The sequence below is a fragment of the Catharus ustulatus genome, chromosome 20 (assembly GCF_009819885.2).
Source record: "Catharus ustulatus isolate bCatUst1 chromosome 20, bCatUst1.pri.v2, whole genome shotgun sequence".
In the NCBI taxonomy this organism is placed as follows: Eukaryota; Metazoa; Chordata; class Aves; order Passeriformes; family Turdidae; genus Catharus; species Catharus ustulatus.
The window spans coordinates 2,453,147-2,477,024 of NC_046240.1; the positions used below are offsets into that span (position 1 = coordinate 2,453,147).

The 23,878-nt window shown below is 40.8% G+C and overlaps 2 protein-coding genes across 7 annotated transcripts in view; one reads left to right on the forward strand and one right to left on the reverse strand.

The window, feature by feature from the left end:
* Positions 1-9,457, forward strand: LOC117005227 (germ cell-specific gene 1-like protein). The gene is made up of 5 exons (XM_033076694.1): positions 1-385; positions 1,956-2,003; positions 4,468-4,620; positions 6,619-6,730; positions 9,078-9,457. The coding sequence occupies exons 1-5, from the start codon at positions 76-78 to the stop codon at positions 9,331-9,333; spliced, it is 879 nt and encodes a 292-aa protein (XP_032932585.1). The 5' UTR covers positions 1-75; the 3' UTR covers positions 9,334-9,457.
* The window catches only part of DHRS7C (dehydrogenase/reductase 7C), a 19,932-nt gene continuing 4,028 nt past the window's right edge, over positions 7,975-23,878 (reverse strand). For 4 of the 6 annotated variants that reach the window (XM_033076692.1, XM_033076691.1, XM_033076689.1 and 1 more), the window contains exons 2-7: positions 23,315-23,470; positions 18,050-18,162; positions 16,089-16,299; positions 15,730-15,822; positions 13,862-14,017; positions 12,394-13,362 (exon numbers count right to left, since the gene is read on the reverse strand). In XM_033076692.1, the coding sequence (XP_032932583.1) occupies positions 13,154-13,362; positions 13,862-14,017; positions 15,730-15,822; positions 16,089-16,299; positions 18,050-18,162; positions 23,315-23,468 (936 nt within the window). In that variant the 5' untranslated portion in view covers positions 23,469-23,470 and the 3' untranslated portion in view covers positions 12,394-13,153. Of the gene's footprint in view, positions 8,159-12,393; positions 13,363-13,861; positions 14,018-15,729; positions 15,823-16,088; positions 16,300-18,049; positions 18,163-23,314; positions 23,810-23,878 lie in introns of those variants that run through there. The other 2 variants (XM_033076693.2, XM_033076688.1) reach the window with 2 other exon arrangements.

Here is a 23,878-nt window from a genome sequence, read left to right on the forward strand (position 1 = left end):
GCAGACAGATGCATGAATTTGCAAGAGGGAGTTTCTAGAATAATTCTAGAATAATTGCTGGTGCAGCTCTGGAAGATGCCAGCCTCAATCCCAGAGGCAGATGGGCGCCACAGAGCCTCAGCAGCATTTTCTCTGAGTTTCCTCTCTTTAGTCTTCTCCATCACAGCATTCAGCAGCAGTTACTGGTGTGAAGGGACCAGGAAAGTTGCCAAACCTTTCTGTAAAGGAGACAGCAAAGGGGATCTGTGCATCCGCTTCAACAGCCCCGACGGTAACGGCAGCCAGGCTGTGCAGTACATCTGGGAGACAGGGGATGACAAGTTTGTGGAGAAGAAGTTTCATGCTGGCATCTGGTACTCCTGTGAAGAAATGATAAATGAAGATGGTGAGTAAACCCATGGAAAGTTGATTAATAAACTAATCATGGTTCTTCCTGCTTATTTGGTGTGCCCTTCCCCTCTGCTTTGTTATTGTCTATGTATTTACGGTGTTTGCAACCTTAAAAAGTTGCTCTTCTCTGGCAAAGGGGACCTAATGTCCAGTTAACTCCCAGAAAATTCCTAATAAATTCTGCAAATAACCGTAGCATGGCAGGTCAGGTTTTGATTTAGCTGGCAGTTGTGGCACAGATGAAGATTACTTGTTTTTTATTCTACTCACCATAACTGCACGTTAAATTACTTTAACAGAAAGAGTTTCATTTTTCCAGTGGTTTTATTCTGTTGGACAAAAATGAACATACTTGTTTTAAATGATTCCTTCTGATCCCCTATGGCAACATAAAAAATGAAAACTGATTATTTTTTTAAAATAATTTACACTAATATATCTGTGGGATCTAAATTAGTTCCTGGGTTTCTTCTTGATCACAAGTATTTCTACTTTCTTACTGTGATCTCAGCTTGCATAAATCAAAGCAGAAGAGGATTATTTTCATCCTTCTGAAACATGACATGGGCGCTCTAGCCATAAGTGGTGGCATTTAATTGGGTCTCACTCTGCATATGTAAATATCATTAGAATGAAATTAGCTTTCCAGTACAGAAACTTTCTAGTTAATTTTGGATTTTTGTATAAGGGAATTGCTGGTTCAAGAATGCAAACATTTATTTTAAAACCAGATCAACTTTAAGTTTCTCCCTTTATTGCCCTGATCAGCTTACAAGCAACAGCTAGAATAGAACAGAACAGAGAAATCAAAGCACCTGTCACCTGTGCTATAAAATGCAAAGATTTTCACAGCCACCTGTCCTGAAAGTCCAGCTCTACCAGAAGTTCTTGTAAGTTGTGCAGTTTTAAGGGGCAAATGTCAGAGATCAGAGCAAACCACGTGTCCAAAAGACACCTTTTATCCTGGGTACCAGGGTTGTGTAATTTGAGCATCTGCTGTGGAAGCTCATGTGTGGAAGCTCATGTTTCCCCACTTGGAAAAAAGCACCCAGCATGTTCAGATGAGAGCAGAATTAATTCCAAGAGCTTTGTTCACAGCATCTGTGTGGGGGCCAGGAGGTCATATGGGTTTGAAAAATCAAAGCTTACAGGAAGAAATTGGAATGGAGCTTAGAGGGAATTTGTGTGAGCAGCAGCCTTGCTGCTGTAAGGAGAGCAGCTCTGCCCTAGCAGGAGGATTGCATCCAGCCTGCCACTTCTGCAAAGGAATTTTCCTCTCCTGGCTTTCACAGCTACCACCTCATGGAAATCAATTCACAGCCTTCCTCTATTCACAGCCTTCCTCTGGTTCTACCTTGAAATAATCTCTGAGGGCTCTCCAGTTAAACCCCAGGAGAAGGATGATGTACTAGGGTCTCTGTGTACATTAAAACCAGCTTCTGCTCATCATCTCACTTTCTGCTTGTATGGTAGATTTTGCATTTACTTCTTCCTATTAATCTATTTCTTTAGATCGTTAAAGAATACAAAATAATGCTGAATTTAATTTCATTTATGTTTTTTAGGTGAGAAATGTAGAAGCTTTATCAGTCTGACTCCAGTTTCTGATCGAGGTAGATATGCATGTTTTTTGTCTGTAGTTAAAACTTTCCTGATCACACTTGCCAATACAAGTATTCTGCATGAAATTAAATTATTAATTTCAAAAATTCTTGCTTTAATCCCAAAGAGGTTTTTTTGGTTTTTATTTAGTTTTTCGACTTCAAAATGAAGGTCGTGTGACTTACAATAGCAATCAATGTCTTTCTGAAGATACACCACTTGAAAATGAATGGCTTTTGAAATTCCAGTATGGATATTGGAAGTCAAAATTTGTATAAAATTGTATATTTTTGTCCCCTCTCTCCTCATAGCTCCATATTTGCAGCCAAGAATTCAGTGGCAGTGTGTGAACATCCAGCCAGGAGGTTTGTGTGCTGAGGGGATTGAGGGAGATGTGCTGTGCACCAAACCAGCCTTGGTGGAATCTGAATCCCCTCCCCGTGCCTTGTTCAGAGCTGTGAGGACACATTTCCATTCTCTTCTTTCATAGAAGGACTCACATTCTTATGAAACATTCCTGCAGATTCCTCTGTGCTTTCCTCTTGCCTGATCCCTAGAATGAAAGCATCAGCCCATCACTGATCTGATTAGACCAATCACTTCAAAAGTCGCTGATCTGGAAAAAAACCAAAACTCATCTTTCCTTCATACTGGGACTGGAGTATTTTCTTGGATATGCAATTTCAGACCCTTGGAGAAGGAGAAATTCTCAGTCTCTGAAGGCCAGTCTTGTTCTACCTGCTGCAGCTTGTCACAGTGCCTTAACAGCAAAACACAATTTTGTGGCATGAGAAAAAATATGAATGAGCTGTGGGTGCCGTCACACAGAAATGAGGGGTGTTTCCTGGTACAGTCACACAGAAATGAGGGGTGTTTCCTGGTGCAGTCACACAGAAATGAGGGGTGTTTCCTGGTACAGTCACACAGAAATGAGGGGTGTTTTCTGGGCCCTGCCTTGGGAGTTCTTCACAAGGAAAACTGCTGGTGGACCTAGAGCTGAAACCAACTCTGAGCATCACCAGCAAATGTCACAGCACTGGCAGGCCAGATGGAGACAGCCAAGAAGTATCTGGGAACTTAAAAACCAGAAATGTCTCCCAATCTGCATGTGCAAACACAGGTTTGTGTTCTGTACGTGCCTGTGGTTGCTGTGTGGTCCAAACTCGGGGTGCAGCAGGCTCAGCCTTCCCCAGTTTCTCACCCCTGGGTCTCACCCAGGAGTGATCACTGTTGTTCAGTGCATTTCTCAGAATGGCTCACTGAGCAGAAATGTTAACATGCAAACTCTCACAGCTGGAGCAGCCAGAACTGTTGGGCAATGCAACATCTGGAGTTCCTAAAGGAAATCACAATTTTTTACCGAGACAGATTTCCTGGAGAAACAAACCATGTCCAAGAACACCCACACAGCCTGGCCCAAGAATTTCATGTCTAAATGGCCCATGAATGTGACAAGTCCCACAGACATTGTCAAGGCCAGCATTTGGGGTTTTACACCATACAAACCTTGTCTCCTGCCCTAGGTGGTGGCTGCTAAGCAAGGATGTGTCTCAGCAGAGTTTCAGTTTTTAAGTTATGATTGTTTGTGTGTGTCCTCACGTGAAATCACTGCTCCAATCTACAACCAGGTGTCTCAGGACATATCTGTTTTTAAAAAGTTTGGGGAAGATCATTTGCCAGATCTTGCTATGCAGATTTGGCCACAGGAAGGCCTCCTGGTCCTGGCTGTGGGACATTAGCACGCTACAGGTCAAACAGCAGGCTGAGACACTTTCATGGGAGGATTAACTTCTTGCATAAGATGTAATTACCAGATCTCCAGAAAGACAGGAATTAGCAGATAACTGAGAAATGAATCTCAGCAAAACCTGGAGGCTGTCTGGGTTCATGAAGGCTTCTCTGTCCAAAAAATCAAGATCCTGTTTGGTTCGAAGTTGAGCCTGTAGGGAAGATTTTATTGAGTGAGCAGGACCCCAGGCAGTGTAGGTGTGTGCATGGCCCCAGGTTGTCAGCTGGGTCTGCTGCTCAGGGTGCTCCTCTCTGCACTCAGAACCATCAACAGTTCTTCTTTTTGTACTTACTTTGGTTCTTTTTGTGTTCATTTGGGTTCTTTTTGTATTCACTTTGGTTCTTTTGGTATTGATTTTGGGGTTTTTTTGTATTCACTTTGATTCTTTTTGTATTCACTTTGGCTCCTGGTGATTTTAGGGTAGCTACTGAGTATAAAACCACACTGTCCCACCTCACACTGTGAGCTTCTAAGTGTGTAACAGGAACATGCAACTGCTTTTCCAATAATTCTAATTTTGGGTGTCCATTGGCACTGAAGCCTTCCATAGATGTTCTCATTATCCCAGCATCCTCACAGCCTTTGTGCTTCTGTGCAACTTTGTATGAAGGACACAAACGGAGAAGGAAATGGTGGAAATATGAAATGATTGCTGATAATGTCAGTGCTGTTGATTTGATTTCCAGGGGTTTTGTGGCTGTCTATTGTAGCAGAGCTTCTCTACGTCCTTCTGCTCCTGACTGGGAACATTCTCATGTCAGTGGAAATGTGCTACTACAGCTCTGTCATCGATGGGCTGAAGATCAACGCTTTCTCTGCAGTGGTCACTGTGTTAGCAGGTACAGTTTAGCACCTCCATTAATTACACCCAGAACAGTCTTCCATCTGAAAATTAATAACACTGTCCAAGCTTCAAAACTCTTACAATAGCTACTGAGAGGCTAACAGTACAAAGGGAAGCAAAGCTTTACGGGAAAATATTATTTTCAATTCATTATTTCTTAATGTGGTCTATCTTGAATTTTATATTTGTGGCTTTTGCTATCTCTAACTTAATTGTTTTAATTTGATAATTTTTCATTAATTGTTAGGTTGTTTGCCAAAGACTAAACAGTAACATCCTCTTCTAAGTAACTTGATTTTTTATTTCTGACATACTGAGTATAAAATTAGGATAGCCAAACTCAAATAACACTTTTAAGAGGGAGTAGAATTGGCAATTGCTAATAGAGAATTGTCATTAAAATTTTCTTCCATTTTCTGCACGTTGTTTCATAATCCAGTGCTATTTAATCTTAGGATTTTAGGCAAATTCAATTTGGAAGACCTTCCCCTAGTCCAGTCTGAGCATTTGGTCTGAATTGTCTGTTTATAGTCTGTTGGGCAGGAGGAGTTTGGAGCAGAGATTTCTGAAGGCACCTGAAAGATTCAATCTCTATTATAGAATTCTTTCTGAGGAATGTTGCACTAAGCAATCACAGTTAATTTATTCACTAGAATTTCTTGTGGAGCACATGCCACTCTGCTTCACACGTTCAGGACTGTTCAGAGTTCAGAGTGATTAATACTTAGTTATAGCATATCTTTTATGGCATGTAATTGCAAGTCAGAGAGCTGGAAGATGGCAAAAAATTAATCTCAAGGTTACATTTCTCTGTCAAAATATTTGGCTTTTATCCTGATCCTAATGTTTTTGGATTTAATGTTCATTCATTTGTGCCTTTTCTTATGAATGAAAGGGTTTTTGTCCCCTTAAACATAATCACACATTAAGTTCATTCACCAATCTCTTCTTTTGGGCAAATAAATGAAGCTCATTAAACATCTGATCACAAAAATGGGGAAGAAATAGAGAGGTAACTCTTTTTTCTTTGCAGTTAACTTTTACACATGAGAAGATGGCTCTTTCTGTAGCCCAGAGTGCAATCCCCAGCCTTTCCTTTGACTGGATTATCTCCTTTCTTTTTAATGACTGCCCTGAAAGATGTCCAAGCAGTTAAAAATCTCTATCATCAGTTCCATTAAATGCTCAGAAAGGGCCCCATTTCTCCTGTATCTGACCAATCCTCATGTTTTTTTACAAAGAAAGAGATGTGAGCTTTATTGAACTCCTTAGGCAGTTTTGCCAACTATTAGCAGCTTTCCCCTCTCTCATTAATCATGAATATTCTCTTTTATTAATATTCTTGGTTTGGGCTTGTACAGTATTAAGCAGCAAGTTTATCCTGGACATTCTGTTTACTTCCATGAGTAAAATTTCTTGAAATACTAAAAAAGGGAAGAATATTTGTCTTAGCTGTTAAATTTATGTATTAATCATTTGTAGGTATAAACCAAATCTAGTTGCCCTCATCTGTAATGAAGATGTGATTTCTTGTACAAGCATACTCTTGATTGTATCTGAGCAATGCAAATTAAAATACTCAATATCACCCTCTTCCATAATCTAGATTTGCAGTACTTTCTAGTAAGTGTTTGTCCACTTTTTGATTTACCCTCATAATTGATAAATCTGGCAGCATTTACAGCAGTGGGTTTGAAAATCTTTCCACTCAGTGTTTCTGAAACTGTGGGAAATGTGTCCTGTGCAAAGCAACACTTTCCTGTAATAACTCAGAATTTCACTACTAAGAAATTTTCAGAGATGAGAACCAAGTGTACAAGTGGCAAACATAAAACACATTAAATACACTTAAGTGGTAATGTCCAATGTTTTTGAGTGCTTTGTAGAATTCAGATCATTCATAAAATATTCTTCAGGAGTTCAAGGGACAACTATGAAGAAGAATGTCCTCAATTTATATTTTCTAATGTTATTATAACACTGTGTTTTTCAGGTCTTCTGGGCATGGTTGCTCACATGATGTACACAACTGTATTTCAAATGACTGTAAATCTTGGTCCTGAAGACTGGAGACCTCACACTTGGGATTATGGCTGGTCCTATGGGTACTAACTGGTTTATATTTCATTCTTCCATTACATTTCGGTCACTTCACCCTCTGTTCAAGGAATTATACCTAATTTAGAAGCAATGCCTTTACCTTATTTCACTTCTGAGAATGCTGTTCAGTACCCAGGTGTCATTCTGGTAAATCTTGCCTTAAATTATTGCCTAGAATGTAGAAGTTACAAGGTTTGTATTTGCCATCCCTCAGACAGTACAGAGAGGTCCAACTGCCCTGCATGAAGCAGAGGTTCTTCTCCATACACATCAAACCCAGGTTTAGCATTCTCATCTCCCAGGACAATTGTTTTGCCCAAGTTGTTTCAAACTCTTCCAGCTTCAGACATTTAGATTCACATTTTCCTATCACATGTAGGCTTCAGATTGTTGTATATGAAAGATTTCACAGACTCACAGAATTATCGAGGTTGGAAAGGACCTTTGAGATCCAGCCTGTGAGCCAACACCACCTTGTCAACTAAACCATGGCCTAGGCTTTGTCAAACACCTCCAGGGATGGTGACTCCCCCACCTCCCTGGGCAGCTCATCCCAATGCCCAGCCATCCTTTCTGTGAACAAATTCTTCCTGACGTCACCTGAACCTGCCCTGGCACAGCTCAGGGCTGTGTCCTCCTGTCCTGTCACTGTTCCCTGGGAGCAGAGCTCACGCCCCGGCTGCACCCTCCTGTCAGGGACTTGTAGGGAATGATGAGGTCTGTCCTGGGCCTCCTCTTCTCCAGGATAAACATGCCCAGCTCCCTCAGCTGCTCCTCACAGCACTGGTGTTCCAGACCTCTCACCCCTTCTCTGGGCACACTGCAGCACCTGCACATCGCTGCTGAACCGAGGGGCCCAGGGCTGGACACAGCGCTCAAGGTGCGGCCTCACCCGTGCCAAGTTCAAACTTTTGAAAATAGCCTTAGGTAGCATCCACCTTATTTTGTACATATCTTAGGAGATCTAGTGAATTTATTCAGAAAGAGTAATCTAAAAATAAAACAAGCCATACACACAGGGTCCTCACACCTTCCTCCCAGTTGTCTCCCTTGATTTCTTCCTTTCTGTCCCCTTTCATGCAATGTTGTGTCTGCTGATCTCCTACATCTGCACCTCCCTCCCTGCTGTACAAACCTTCCCCTGCAGCCTCCTTTAGCTGCTCTCTCACTGATTGCACATGGAAACCTCCTCTGATGGCAAGAGAGGAGGGGATGCTGATGCCATTTGTCTTTTCCAAGAGTTCTTCTACAGCTGCCCCATCTGAGACTTACTCAGGGTGTAGTTGGAATATGTGAGGAGCAAAGAGTGTGTAAGCTTCTCCCCTTCTTGCTTCTGGGAGCCCTTCACATCTCCATGCCACAGTGCACCATCCTCAAACTCTGTCCACGCATCTGATTTCTGATTGCTCTGGAGATCAATCCTGCCAAAAATACTGGAAGGGGGAAAGGTGGGTAGTGGGGGGGAAAGGATTTATTTTAAAATGTAAATGAGTTTGTTGAATCACATCATCAAGGATGTGGTTACACACAGCTCTGAGGGAGAGGTGAGATAAACAGGAACCTCTTACACTGATTTCTCCACCAAGGCACATTTCATTTGATAATTGTAACCTTGCCATGTTTAGAAAGTTTCTGATGAGCAAGTTCTGCACTGTGAACTCCAATTCATGCTCATGTGGCCATATTTTTACATGCTGCTTTGAATTTCACACATTTTTAACAAACTGTATTTCAATATAATTTTTTTAGTACTGTCTCCTTAGGGGTTTACTTTTAATGTTTCAGACTTGATGAAGAGTTGATGTCCTTTTCTCTTTGTTTATTCATGCCATGCATTTTCTCAGGAATGCATTTCAATGCTGTGAACCTACTATTTTTTATTATTTATATTATTATATTATTATAATTTATCTATTACCAGGTAACAGTGCCTTCTCTGTTCTTTTTAACACTTTCAGGTAACTCACATTTTTCTCGGTGTCCTCTGGGAGATTTATACTCTTAATAACAGCACCTTTTAACTTTTTATGCAGTTCTCATTTTTTTATAAACCCCTTTCTGATATTAAGCTCTAAGCATAATAGAGAAGTAAAGCTTGAATAGAACTCAAATAGAGAAATTGGAGGTATGTCAAATGTAGATATTACAACAAATATGTAGAGATCAACTCTCCAAGTCAGGTCTGTAAATGGTCATTAATCAGGAGTATTTCTTCCTCACCTATCCTGTTCATCTTTCCCTAATACACACAAACACAATCACACATAAGCAGTGTTTTCAAAAATAAACGGAAGGACTTGAATATGAAAATGTGCTGCTAATTTCTGATAATTTTTGGTTTTTTGTTTATAGCCTTGCATGGACTTCCTTCGCTTGCTGTATGGCTGCAGCTGTCACCACTATTAACAAATACACAAAAACTATCTTGGAATTCAAGCACAAAAGAAAAAAGCTGGAAAGGAGCTTTAGGATTCAATACAAGTTTGCTGACCCCACAGCTCCAGAGAAAGTCTGCAATGTGTATGTGAACTCTTTCCAAAACACCACAGATGACCCCACACATGCATTAAGAAGTCTGCGCCACCTGGCCACTATTTCAGTCCTGTAAAGCTGAACCAGATCTCAAAGCATTCTGTAAATTATAATACTAGATCCAAACAGAACAGTGTTAATGAATAAAATGTATCAATGTGTAGTATTATTTATTTTTCTTAATAAAGAAATTCTATTTCTGTGGATGTTTCAAGGAAGTCTTGGTGTTGGAAGTTTCAGCTGTCTCAGCTCAGATAACAACAGTGACACAGGTTCCCCACAGTTCTAGTTTTTAAGAGGTGTCTAATGGTGATAGAGAGTATGTGAGTTTGTGAAAATTTTAGAGCATCACTACAACCTGATTCTTTAGTTAAAAGACTGTAAAAAATCCCATCCTGAAACCATGAAAAGCAGGGCAGCAAATAAGGTATGTGCTGCATAGCTTGAATAATTTTTTGTTATTAAAGGCGCAATCTCCCCTAGAATATCTGTGCACCTCAGCTTATGGTTCAAGAGTTTCACCATGCACACAGTGGATTTGCTGTGAGAAGAACGCTGATAGACGGAACAGGCTTTCAGTGTAAACACTTACTTAAAATGAGAAGGCAAACTGAAATCTGAAAAATACATGATTGTGGACAGCACACAACTCACCTATGGAATTCTCCAGTAATCATTCTGGTAACAGAGTCAGAAAGAATCCAAATTTGATTACATTTATACATGAAGAATCTGTAATCACATTAAAGATGGGGAGGTGGAAATGATGGCAATCATCACAGATCAGGGACATGGAGCTTCCTCATGGAACTGAGCTGTGCCTGCTTTGCTGGACACCAGCTTTTCTTCATGTTGGGTGAATACTCCTGTTCTTGAGGCCCTTGGGAAACACACTTGTGAACTCTGGGTGGCAGAGGTCTTACACAGTCTGCTGAGCAGCTCTGGGCTTTGGAAAAATCCCTATATATTTTTACTCAGGCAATAAACAGAGTTTGAGCTTGTTATGGCAGCAGGACCCATAGCAGATCAGGTTATGGTCAGTGATAAGGAGGAGCTGGAAACAGAGAAGCATCATTAAGTCAGAAGAAAACCATTAGTGGTAAGAGAGGAGAGTTTTTGTGTATGAATTGAATATATTAAAGAAATGAGATTTCCTGACCTTGTTGGCAACAGGTGCTGCAATTGTAGAACAACTATTTCCTAATATGAAATCAGAATGTCATGTGTTCAATTCGTGTCCATTTCCCTTTTTTTCTTCTACTGTGCATATTTGAGAAGAATCTGGCTCCATACTCCCTACACCATCCTGCTAGGTGGCTGCAGATAGCACTAAGGTTTCCTCTTTAGTCTTTAGAAAAGTCTGTCTTTATCCTTTACAGTGCTCTGAAACTGCCACCTTCAGTTCAGCAGCAGAACAAAGCAGTTGCTAGAGAGTTTGGTGCCCACTCTGCTAGAAGCTGGAAGTTTGATCAATCCCTTGACCAAAACACAAGATGTTGATTCTTTCCCCTTGTTTCAGGCATTTATTTGTGATGGATATGTTTCTAACACTTTCACTGATACAGGAATTCTTCCTGATTCCATCTGACTTTCTGCTTTTTGTCACCCCTAACTTTTTCAAGGGATTTTTACCCATCTGATGTTGTTCCTGGGTGTCATGGAAGAATTTCCACTTCATCCAGGAACATACTTGGTTGATGCCTGCAAGTCCTTTGAAAAATCCAATTTAAGCCAGTGCTTTGTGATTTTTTTCTTAGCCTGCAGGTTACTAACACAGCCTGAAGTCTCTGCCACGCTGTTTCCTCAGGATTGTTTCTTACATTGGTTTAGATGCATTTAAAGTGCTGTAGGTGGGCAAGGGCTTTTTAAATAATTGTGCAGTAAGAATCCATCCAAATCCATTCCTAAATCTCTAATTGTCTGTTTTTCTCAAGCTAACCATTTCAAGCAGCTGTATGTTTTTTGCTGGATATCAGGTAAATAAATCCACCTGATGAAATGTAAGATTTCTTATCCCTGTTTGTAAGCCACAATTTTATATTCTGGCCCTTATTTTAACTTTTGACACCCAGTAAGTCCTGGAACCACATGACTGGAAAGCAGAGGAAAAATACCAGCAGCATTTTTATTCTGATTCATTAGATCCAACCAATTTTGATGAATATGGCATTTCAGTAAATTTCAGACATCTGTGGCACAAGTACACAGATCTACAGTAATGCTGGTTACCACTGGAAGTTAATGAGAGAAATAGGCACCTTTGGGATGAAATTCCTGTTATCCTGAACTCATCTTAATATTGTTTTTTCTCATCATAATATTTTTATGTACAAGATATATCAACTGGTAAGACAGAGAAACAGAGGTCAACAAATGAAATAGAAAACTTCAGATTAAATAATAGATTTCCCCAGAGGGGAAAAAAAATTGCATCTGAAATACCAGTGGAGAAATCTCATCTTCAAGATGAGAAAAAGCCACTGAATTAGAGGAAAGTGTGACCCATTTAAAAGGTCATCTAATCCTTCTTTTCTTCTAGGCAGATAAATTAAAGCTACATTGCTTTTTTACAGATGTTTCATTAATCTCTTCTTTAAAGCTTCCAAAGACAGGCATTTGAAAATTTCTGTGGCAATTTATCCTTTGTGCTTAACTATTCTTAGCAGAAAATGCTGTCCCTGTAAATCTCCTTTGCAGTAATTTTAGCACATTGTCCTACTCCAGCAGAAATGGAGAACAGTCCTACCTTCTCTGCAGAACATTTCAGGAATCTGAAATTCATTAAGATACAATTTTCCTCTACTTTCTAAATAAAAATACATCTGTTTTTTTAAACTTTCTTGATAGGATACAGGTGTTATTTTACCTCTTTCACTGCCTTCTACTGTGGCTCCTTGAACTGCTCACTTTTTGAAGTGAAATTGTGTGAAGAAATTCTGCTGATCTCTACAGCGTGCAAAATGGAGCAGAAGGATTATTCAGCTTATTTTAACATGTAATCCACTTGTTTTACAACAAAGAAGGACAATAATAGAAATCATAGAAATAACAGAATGGTTTGGGTTGGAGGGACCTTAAAGAGCATCTGTGCCATGGGCAGGGACACCTTCCACTATCATGGGCAGGGACACCTTCCACTATCCCAGGGTGCTCCAAGCCCTGTCCAGCCTGGCCTTGAACACTTCCAGAGATCCAGGGGCAGCCACAAACAGTGTTGATTCATGTTCAGCTGGGATGTCCTGTGGTGCCTGATCCTTTCCTGATGAAATCATGCTTACTCTTGCTGTTATGGAAATGTGGGGGACTTGGCTGTTGTTGAGGTAAAGAAAGAAAATGTAACTGAGATCACAGCAAATGCCCATTGGTTTGAAGGAGCAGAGTTCTGCTGAGGATCAAGACAATTTTGAATAAATAACTGTTTGACTTCCCAGTTAAGGCATATTCACTCACACTACAACAAAACCCCAGCAGAAAATAGATGGAGCTCCAGCAGGTGAACTGACCCTTCATCCCAGTGGTGAGAACTTCCCTGAGTCAGGTTCCTTGGAGCCAGAGCAGTTTAATTAGAGATAAAGCAAAAGATTCATGTCCCTGCAAGATGATATTCCTTAGCCCTCAGAACTGTCATGTTTAGTGGCTCTACTGAAGAATGAGGTATGAGATGAGCTGGAGCTGGAAGTTATATGAGCAGTGGGACTTGCCGCAGGAAGAGCAGGCTGGTTCCAATGGCACATTGTCATAATCCCTAAAAGCAGAGGAGTAGAATCTTTCTAGATGAATGTGTGTGTCAATGATAGTGGCATTATTCAACCATGGCAAGCAGCACAAGTCACCCACTTTCAAAACAGAAACCTTTTTTTTTTCAAGTCAAAAGCATGGAAAATAATTGAACAAAATTAATTTTCCTCTTCTGTCTTCAGCTTTTCCCTAATCCCTGAGGCAACAATGGCAAAAAACAGCTCAGGGAAGAATGTTCTGATGTAAACTGCTGCTCTGGGGATGGGATTGGCCATGAGCACCTCCTGCTTCTTCCTGCTCACTGTGGCAAGGACTTCCTCTGCCACCTCCACGGGGTGCACACCATAGGACACCTTCCTGAAAAAGACTGTAAATGAGAGAGGAGTGAGAGCTCCAGACACACAGACAGGCAGGCAGGCAGGAAGATTCTCTGAGGGAATGGTGTTATAAAGATACACAGCTAGTGAATCAGTCAGATCAGTTTAATTTCTATGCACTTCCAATCCCTTCCCCTCCATTCTCCTCAGCAGTATGTGGCCAAGATCTTTTTATAATTGAGGTAAAATCCTTAAAGTCCCTAAGAAAAGGAGCAACCTGAGTGCAGTGGAATTGTCCTTTTGGACCTTCCAAGGTCTCCTCCCCCTCCATTCCTGATGCCCTGATGTATTCATTTTCTCACATAACATTGTCTCATTCCACGTTCCTTCTCCTTTCACCAGGCCAATATTACCTCTCCAATATCTCTTTTCTTTTGCTCCTCATGCCTGTTCATCCTTACTGTAATTTCCTTTATTTTCCTTTTTTTTTTACCCTGGAAAAGCCTCCCTCCTGCTTTATGTGCCTCAGCTTCATCCACCCAAGCTTACATTTCCAAATAGATGCCTCCCAGTTGCCTGGTGCTGGCTGGCGATGGTATGAGCAGATGAAGGTTGGATTCACAGTGCTGACAGAAATATCAAATTCTTCCATTTCAGCTCTCAGGCAATCAAAAAAGCCTACAGCAGCATGCTTGGAAGCAGCATCTAAGAGTAAAAAGCACAAATATGCATGTTTAGATATATGATTTCATGGAAGCAGGTGTATAATTAAGCACCAATGTTCGGGAAAATAAGCATGGAATGATTAACCAAAATGCAAAAGAATTATTTCACCCAGTAAAATTATCATATGACCTATTTAAAACAAGCAATAAGAAATTATCTATACAGGACAATTGTGCATGCAGTCTCTTGGACATGTCAAACAGCACATGGCTGCATTTCCCAGTCAGAAATAGCACATTCTAAGTTAGGAAATAACAATTCTGTTATCTCTACAGTTCATAAATGTCTTTGGTGGATGGAATTGTCCCTGAGATGAGTCCTCACACCTTCTGTTTCCGCAGTTTGTAACCCATCCATAAAACGCAGTGAAATGCACATCCACTGCTGGGATGCAGTGCTCCTCATGCTTTGTAAACTGATTAGGACTTTGCCCTGCAGCACCAATCTGAGCTACTTTTAATGCTAAAGTGAATTCTAAAGTAACTAAATGTCAAGACTTTTTTATCTGGTCTTTTTACTGAGAACAGTATGAATAAGATGATAGAATGTGAAACTTGACCAGCAAATAGAGCTGTGTGTTCAGTGCAGCAGAGCTGCAAAGTGCCCAACCACCTTTATTAGACTCAGTTTACAGTGAAAATCCACCTGTGCACGTCTAGGCAATGGCAGGGGGCTCTGGGAACAGAAAGATGCTTCTGCATGCATTCATTCTGACATTCCTTCTTCTGGCAGCTTCATTTCATACAGATAAATATTGGTAGGGGCATTGCAAAAACCCTCTGTGTTTCCTCTTCTGCCTCTTATGGTTTCACACACATACAATGAATCTTGACACAGCTGTCTGTATCCTGGATGGGAAGTATTCCAGATGTCACATCAATGTGTTGTTTCCTTTTTGAGCCATTTTTGTAGTTCTTAGATGTGGGCTCTGCATAGATTTATGCATAAATTTCCAAAGACATAAAGACATGTTTTAATTTATTCTTTCTGCTGCTTTCCTTACAGTTTATGTCACTGTAGTTTTGCTTTCATGGGTCTGTAAGTCACAATTCTGAGGTCTCACAGACTTTTTAATTCAGACACCATCGCTCACTCTTTCTGTTGAGCTAAAAATGTTTCTTTACATCTGTCCCAAGTTTAAAACATCTATTTACATCTCTCCTATATTTTCTGTCCACTAATTTTGTATTTTATTAATGCAAAGACCTTCCATCATAATTCAAACAGCCTCGATTCCTTAGGAGTTTTGGATGAAAGACCTCACAATTTTTCTGGAAAGCCAAGCAGAAAGCAATTCCTACATCTTTTAAACTCCCACACCTGAATACATTATTGCTCCACAAAGCATCTACTCATATTTTATATTTACCCTCTATTCTTCATGAAGGTTTCTATCAATATGCACAAGCATAGATCAGATATCAATTTTAACTACCCAATATATATTTATATATATATTTAAAATTTGCTGTCACATTCTTTATCATCCTATTCTAAGACCCCTAGGTAGCAGTTACATTTCAAAGGTAGCATTTTAACCAATTGAGTTCCAATTTGAGAAAAAATCAGCCAAATACGGTAGTAATATGGAATTTAGATGCAAATTACCACTTTTAATAACCTGTGATGAGTGTCATGGACTCCTCACAACTCATGCATTACAATGTATGTTTTTGCAATGTATAACTTACAAGCTGCACGAAATGGAATTCCTATTTTCCCTTGGATGCTATTAATTAGAACAATTTGGCCAGTTCTTCTTGAGATCATGTTAGGAAGAATGGCTGCAAAAAAAAAATACAAGAAAGAGCACATAAATAAAAGAGCTGAGTGTATTTAGTGAAAAGGAGTGAGAGCTGAAGTGTGAACAGTACAAATTCAATGAAGATTGTCTCAATACTGCAAGCAAAAGTATCACAAAATCCAACAGCTGGAAATTGTCTTCTAGACTTCACCTGAATTCTGCATGCAGAGTTGGCAGCATTAACCCATTTAATTGTCCATGTGCTTTAAGTGGTAACAGCAAAAAAACCAATAAAAATCAAAATACCTTTGGTTAATGTAATAGGTCCAAAATAGTTGGCATCCATTATCTTTTTATCAAGTTCCAGTGAAATGCTCTGCACTGCTCCTTTCACCTTCATACTTGCATTGTTGATCAGCACATCCACACAGCCATAGCAGTTCAGGATCTCCTTAGCTACATCTCGAATGCAGTTGATGTCTGTGATATCCAGGAGAATCAGCTTTGGTGCATATGTCTGGTGAACAAAAGACTCATTTCAATGGTGCTTGTTACACACAAACTCTATTTCTATTTCTACTTCTATATTTCTATTTCCTTGCCTTGTAAATGCATTTACCTTGATACTTGAACTGTTTTTGTTGATCTCACATAAGATTTTAAGATTAACTCACTCTAGAAAGAAGATAGCTCTCTCCAGGCTGAACAAGCCCAGCAAGGAGAGCTGGGATTGTTCAGCCTGGAGAAAGCTCTAGGGGACTTTAATGCTCCTTCCAGGGTCTAAAGGAGCTCCAGGAGAGCTGGAGAGGGACTTTGAAAAAAAGCCCGGAGTACCAGGACACAGGGAATGGCTTCCCACTGCCACAGGGCAGGGTTAGATGGGATTTTGTGCAGGAATTGCTCCCAGTGAGGGTGGGCAGGCCCTGGCACAGGGCACCCAGAGCAGCTGTGGCTGCCCCTGAATCCCTGGCAGTGCTCAAAGCCAGGTTGGACAGGGCTTGGGGCATCCTGGGACAGTGGAAGATGTCCCTGCCATGGCAGGGGGTGGAACTGGGTGATGTTTAAGATCCCTTCCAATCCAACTGACCCTGTGATTTTGTGATTGTATGATTCTGTGATAATGCTCATTCATAGACACTGAACTTCAGATGAAGCAGAACACCATGGGAAGGGTCAACTGGACCAGCTCCCAATGAGTTTTGTCTCTCTTGTAATCCATGGAAACAGAAAATAGACACAAGGGTGACTCCTACCAGTTCAAGTCAGGGCTTTTCTAGGAAGAACCCTTTGCTGACAAGAGACTGGGGTTTAGTGCTTTGATAGATGAGTTACATACACGTGGGGACAGATGGAAGGGAGGAAGGGTTTGTTTTGCTATAGGTTAGACAAATGGAGTTTACATTTGTATGATTTCTGCAAAAACAGATTTTATCAGCTGTGGGACAGAGGAATGAATTTGAAGCTTTTTCCTTTACTGTATTACTTAGACAATGTAATGCAGAACCCTTAATTATGCTTAATATTTTTTCCTAGTTGAATCTGTGCAGGCTAACATGAACACACTACTTTTGTAGTTATTTATGCAGATGAATGAAGCCCACTGAAAAAAAAAAAAAAACAAACCACAAAAAACCCCAAAACAAACAACAACAAAACACCAAAAAATCCCCACCCACAAGTATTTTTAGGTCTGATGAGAAATGGCTGCACAATCTATGTGATGCATTCAGGAACACCTGTGCCCTGGAATGAGTCAACTGTATGTTGGTCACAGAAGGGAAGCTTTGCCATGAGCCTCAAGAGGAAAAGACACTGTTCTTTTTTTAATCCAAATCCCTTCTGCCTGGAACTTTTCCCCAAACAGTGGAGAAGCTCAAAATGAATTTGATCTTTAGACCTATCTCCCACTCCTTGAGCACACTAATTATATGAACATTTTCCTGTCATTAAATCAAGCATTTGGATCCCTTTCATCCAAATTAGCAGGCAGATTGCTCTGCTGAGGATTTCTAGCTGGGTGGCTTGCTCAGAACACAGGAGCACTCAGATGCTTGACAGGATTAGCTCAAGAGAGCAGAATTTTGGCATCATGCTCTCAAGACCTTCAGAGGTGTTTGTTTCTGTCTCTCTGGGCTGTGTTTGGTGCTATTACCTGGGTGACCAAAGCCACCACTGATAGCAAATCACATTTCTCGTACATTGTTTTAGTGGATCTAAAATGTCATTCTGTCCCTGAGCAGGGTTTGTCCCAGGCTATGGATACCTACCATGCTGGGGTCTGTCACACTAATTAAGGCATCATACAAGGCTTCCAACTTTTCCCAGTTCCTGCCACACAACACAAGCCTTGCTCCTCCTGCATGAAACACACGAGAACATTCTAGGAGAGAAAGACATTTAAAAAAATAATTACAATAGTGGCAAATTGATTTTGTTTATTTTGCTTGAAATGGGATGCTGGTTTTAATAAGGGTGTTGAATCCTTACTTTAAAACTCATAAATTTTGAAATAATACAAGAAAAAAAATAAAGCACTGACTTGTGATAATATATAGGTGAGAAATAAATTAAATTTAATGTAATGGGGTAATGCATATTAATAGTACAGCACAATGCCACTGTTTAGTAATGAGATTTAATAAAAAAGTAATTAAGAAAATAACTGTCAGTTAATGGATGATGAGACTGAGTTAGAAACATTTTTCTGTATATCCTTCCCAGACACACTTGCTATAAATAAAACTACACATAAAACCACAATCTGCATCTTTTGCAAACCTTCATGTCTGCTGCTCTATAATGAAACCAACCAGCCCCAGTCAGCAGGCACAGCAGCCAGCTCTGTGTGCCACCTGCATGAAACTCTTGGCAACACAGAACTCATCCACAACTTAGAAAAAGACGAATACAGGTAAATTTACTTCAACTGGCCCACTGATGAAGCACCCATGGGAAATTTCTTTCTCCAAAGACCCTCCCATCCAGATGGAATCCATCCTAATAGTTTTATCTCCTGAGCACTAAACCTTCCCAGTAAGCAGAGGCATCAGGACCAGCTTGTTCAGCTACATTCCCTGAAGCCTTCCTGAGAAGAGCACGAAAAAGTTTCTGGGAATGCAGGGCTGGCACTGCATTTCCCTCATTCAGACATATTCTAAGCAAGGGGTTTACCTCAATTTAAGACAGGTTTCAGAGAATTCTCCCTTTTTCACACAAGTGAACTATGATAGTGCATTTCTGAAAGTGGGGACTCAAATAACAACAGGAACTGGCGATCATTGTTACCTCTGATCCCAGCTTAGCACTGGCTACAGGACTGCAACCAAATCATTAGTGCAGGTCTTCATGTGGTATTCAAGCTAAATTCTGAAATACAAGGCTGGAGCACCTTGACAACTTGTGTCTGGTTTATTCTCTTCTCTGTGTGCTGTTGAGGCAGAATATATTCCTCACCACCCTGTCTGTTTGACCAGAGAAATGTATTTAAAAACACGAAGCACGGATACCCCATGGGCATCCTTGAGGAATCCACTGTCAGCTGGATCCCCCTGGCTGCTCTGAGCCTGTTCTAGCTCAGCTGAACTGGAACTGTGATGCTCAGTCCAGAAATCCATCAAGGCTGTCCTCCTAACCAGGAAAAGTTCACAACTGCCTGCCCTTTTTTCTCAGAATAGATAAATTCTTGCAGACAGGCCTGAGGATGCAACTGATGATGCACCCAAAACCAGAGGTCTGCTCTGGGTGCAGCTAGAGAGATAGCTGGCAGTGGGTTGGGTTTGTATGCTCATATGATTGAAAATCAGGAGTTATTTTTCCTGATTTGGTCTTTCTTCAGAAAAGCTCTCAGCCCTGGAGCTCTCCTGTGTGGTCCCTAATCAAATCTACATGACAGCCACATGCACAATCAGCATGGGAGGAAAAGGAACATGGTCTTACAGTGCCTTGCCAGCCTGTTTGGTTTGTCAGAACAGAGCAACCCAGTGCTATGGCTTGCTGTCCTCCAAGAAACATTTCCTTCAGATTGCAATACCCACAGGAAATCCAGTTATGCTAATCTACCCATTTTATGCTACCCATTTTATCTACCCAGTTATGCTAATCTACCCATTAAATGATAATGTTAGACTCTTAATATCTGTATAGAAGTATTTATGGATCCACCCTTGTAGTTTTTCAAACCTGTGCAGCTGGAAGTTTTTGTTTAAGCAAACTTTTTCATTATTTATAACAGTAATTTTATGAATGCCTTCCATTTTCCTTTTTTTTTATTTCTAGCATAGAAGGGTTTTTAATTCAATGTCCACAAGAGTATTTGCCAGAACAATTATAGCAGTGTTTTCCCTATAAACAACAGTTGAGGCAATCTTGTGAAAAAAATGAGAAAAAGACTCCTATGTGAACAGCAATAAAGGTGAAAAAGAGAAACCAATGATGTTGTCCTCTAGAACTTCCCTGTACTTTTCTGAGTTATAGCACTCAGAAGAAACAGGAACTAGGTTTCAATAACAACCACAAACCATTGAAAACATCTTCAATCATCATAGATTTGTTTCTGTTTTTTAACTTTTGAATATCACCTTTAGCCCAGAAATTCTGGCACGAAGGAAAAGAATTTGGCTGTTTCCTTAGAGCCCACATCCACAGCAGCTGGCCACACAGCTGGTATTTTAAAGCTCTGAATGAATGGCCATGACATATGCCTGAGTGGAAAGTTAATTCTGCATTATTTGGAATCATTCAAGCCTGCAAATAACATCCTGGTGTCAACCTATGGGATACTGCTCATAGGTATATTTAGGATAATAAGATAAAAGTGCTTTGAGTTACCTCATTTTTCATCTACATGAAAAGGAGTGTGGGGGCACCACACACACAATTGCCTTTCTAGCCTCAAGAGACAGGTAGCAGTTAGCACAGGAAAAAAAATTTTAAATAAATATATATATATAAATAAAAAAGAGGAAGAAATGTTAATAAGGAAACTGAAGTTAGGAAAATATTCTCCAAGGGTCATGCAGTGCTGGAGAAAGACACCTGGAGAAATCTTCAATAAATTCTCTTTCTTCTTGGAGGATTCCAAGATTTGGCTTGATGCCACAGCCAAACAAGTTCAGCACTGGTGCTATTTCTGCTCCAAGTGAGAATTTTTATCGAGAAACTCAGACATCATACAATTCTACAATACATCCAACCTCAGTGGAAGTACACTAAACCATGTGTCTCTAAAACAAATTTGACATACACCTGTCCTGGTTCTGGCCAGAACAGGGTTAACTTTGGCAGCAGCCAGAAGGGGCAGAGTCAGGACCTGGGGTTGCTCTGTCCCACCTCAGCCAGGGGGCCGAGCAGGCAGAGGGGGGTCACAGATCCACAGAACATCCCAGGATGGGAGGGACCCACAGGGATCACTGGGTGCAGCTCCCAGCACAGCACCAAGAGTCACACCCCGTGCCCAAGGGTGTCCAAATGCTCTGAGCTCTCACAGTGACCATTCCATGGGGAGTTTGTTCAGTGCCCCATCCAGTGCCACCCCTGCCATGGCAGGGACACCTCCCACTGTCCCAGGCTGCTCCAAGCCCTGTCCAGCCTGGCCTTGGGCACTGCCAGGGATGCAGAGGCAGCCCCAGCTGCTCTGGGCACCCTGTGCCAGGGCCTGCCCACCCTCACAGGGAACAATTCTTTCCCCATATCCTATCTAACCCTACCCTCTGGCACTGGGAAGCCATTCCCCATGTCCTGTCACACCAGGCCCCTGTCCAAAATCCCTTTATGGCTCTCTTGGAGCCCCTTCAGGCACTGGAAGTGGCTCTAAGGTCTTGCCAGAGCCTTCCCTTCTGTGGGATGAACAACCCCACTCTGCCAGCCTGTCTCCATAGCAGAGCCCTCTGGTCATCTTCGTGACCCCCCTCTGGGCTAGAGATGCTAAGTGGTTGGCCACCCAGGCGACCAGCTGTTTAAATACATAAATTATTGCATACCCTTGATGCCTTCAGTTTTTAGCTTTTGTATTTTTCAGATCCTGTACTGCATTAGTGCATAACTCTGAACTCCATGTGAAGTGTTAGCTACTGTCTTCACATTTTGGTCAGACAAAACAATCCCTCTGGGACTGTGATCCAAGGACACAGCACAGCCTCAGGCCCCAAAAGTACAAACAAAAGTGAATTGTAGGGGAGCAAACTGGGGGAAATATAACTTCATTACCTGAAGCTGTAACTGCAGGGATGTGGGAATTGCAGGCACAGAGAGCTCTCAGGGCCTTGTGCACACAGGCTCAGAGATAGAGATGGAAACAAGGTTTGACCTAAGGCCTTGGAGAAGGCTTGGAGAATCAGAGCATTGAAAGTGAAACAGGCACAAAACAACAATATAGATTTGTAATTTAAGAAAAAATATGTTTTAAGCAAAGATATGCATTATGTAATTAAAGCAGTATGATAAGTAAGACAGAAAATACTTTAAAGTTTAGCAATAGAACCTGTTATAAAGTTAGAAGTTTAAGATGTATCAATGTAGGTTTGTAAGTGTTACATGACTGGTTAAAAAATGACACATTGAGGCAAAGCTACAAAAGGCAAAGCTATTAAACATCGGTGTAAAAAGATGGCACCAAGTTTCATAGCAGTATGGGACTGGCTAAAAAACTAACACAAGACATTGTAACTAAGAATTAGACAGCTTCTGATATTATGGCATTGAATCATAAGTCTCACCCTGCTATGAGACTGATGCCATGAGGCAATAAATCATCTTTTAAAAAGTCTTTCGGTTGCCCTGTCTCTCATAATTTTGATCTCCTGATAGAGGATTAACCCCTGATATGCAAATAGACCAAACTTATAATTGTGTTTAAAACTCATGACCATTGTCCGTTCTGGGTGTAGCCTCTGTGAGGCTGTGGCTGCCCAAGGTGTATCTATTGAAGGCCTTTAATAAATCCCCACTTTATTCTCTAACTTTGCCTAGTCTCTGTTCTCACTCCAAGGCACCCCCTTCCCTGTCCTCACGTTGCACAGAGCTAGTGAGCCCAGCTGGAAGCACTGCAGGATGCAAGGGAAGAGGAGTATTTGGGGTGATAGAGGGGTAAGGGATGCAAATAAGGACAGAGGGGTGAGCACTGCTGTTCACAGGCAGCAGGAACTGCTGAAGTCTCTAAGGGCTGCAAAGGAACATGCACAGAGTAAGGTGACACCTGTTGGTGCAGCTACCCTGCACTGACAGCCTGTCATGAGATCTTACAGTAGCAACATGCTAAAAATAGCACTCAGTTTTCTTATAAAACCTCTCCTTCTATTGGATTAAATAAATACAAAGCTCTGCAGCTCCTACTGATTTACCAATAGTTCCCATGGCTGAGGCTAAAAATATACACTTAAAAATCATAGGATTTGTTTATAAATATATTTATTAGCTTCTGCTTCATCCAGCCAGTTATGAATAGACCCAAGGCAATGTGTGCATGTTTATCACCCAGAGGGTGGCTCTCTGGCTGCTTCTGTTCCCTGACAATGAGAAGAAATGAGACAACTCACCCTTGCCTAGTCCAGAGATGGCATCTGTGATCACCACTACCTTGTTCTGCACAGCTGACTTGGACAGCAGCCACCTGACTGACTGGTAAATATAAATAATTCCACTGATCCCTAAGAGAAGCAACGGTAGAGCAAGTACAGAAAAGATACCCATGGCTGTGGGAAACAAAAGATCACATGAGAGTACAGTAATCACAACACACATTCATCATTTTGCATTATTCCTAGCTAAAAAACCAATGTTTTCTTATATAGAAAATCCAGTGATCAGCATGCAACTTGAAGCAGTAGGAAGGTTCTTTTCCAATCAATGCTGTAATATGGCTTTTCAATAAACAGGTAATATTGTTTCTTTGTGCATTTTTATCATTTTTTGTATGGTCTAGGCAAATCTGGATTCCTTTTATGCACAATTACTGTATGTTGGCAAGACCATATTAAAATATACACACACATATATGTATACAAGTATGAATATTCTACTATGCCTTGAAGCAAAACATAAAATAAGCACTGAACTTTTAATTACATTGCTATTATTAGAAAACAGATAAAAAGCTTTTA

Excerpts from the sequence above, each read along its gene's own strand:
- LOC117005227 (XM_033076694.1), top strand. The coding sequence starts at position 76 with ATGCCAGCCTCAATCCCAGAGGCAGATGGGCGCCACAGAGCCTCAGCA. Across the intron at positions 2,004-4,467 it reads GACTCCAGTTTCTGATCGAG|GGGTTTTGTGGCTGTCTATT; the intron begins GTAGATATGCAT and ends TTTGATTTCCAG. Across the intron at positions 6,731-9,077 it reads GATTATGGCTGGTCCTATGG|CCTTGCATGGACTTCCTTCG; the intron begins GTACTAACTGGT and ends TTTTGTTTATAG.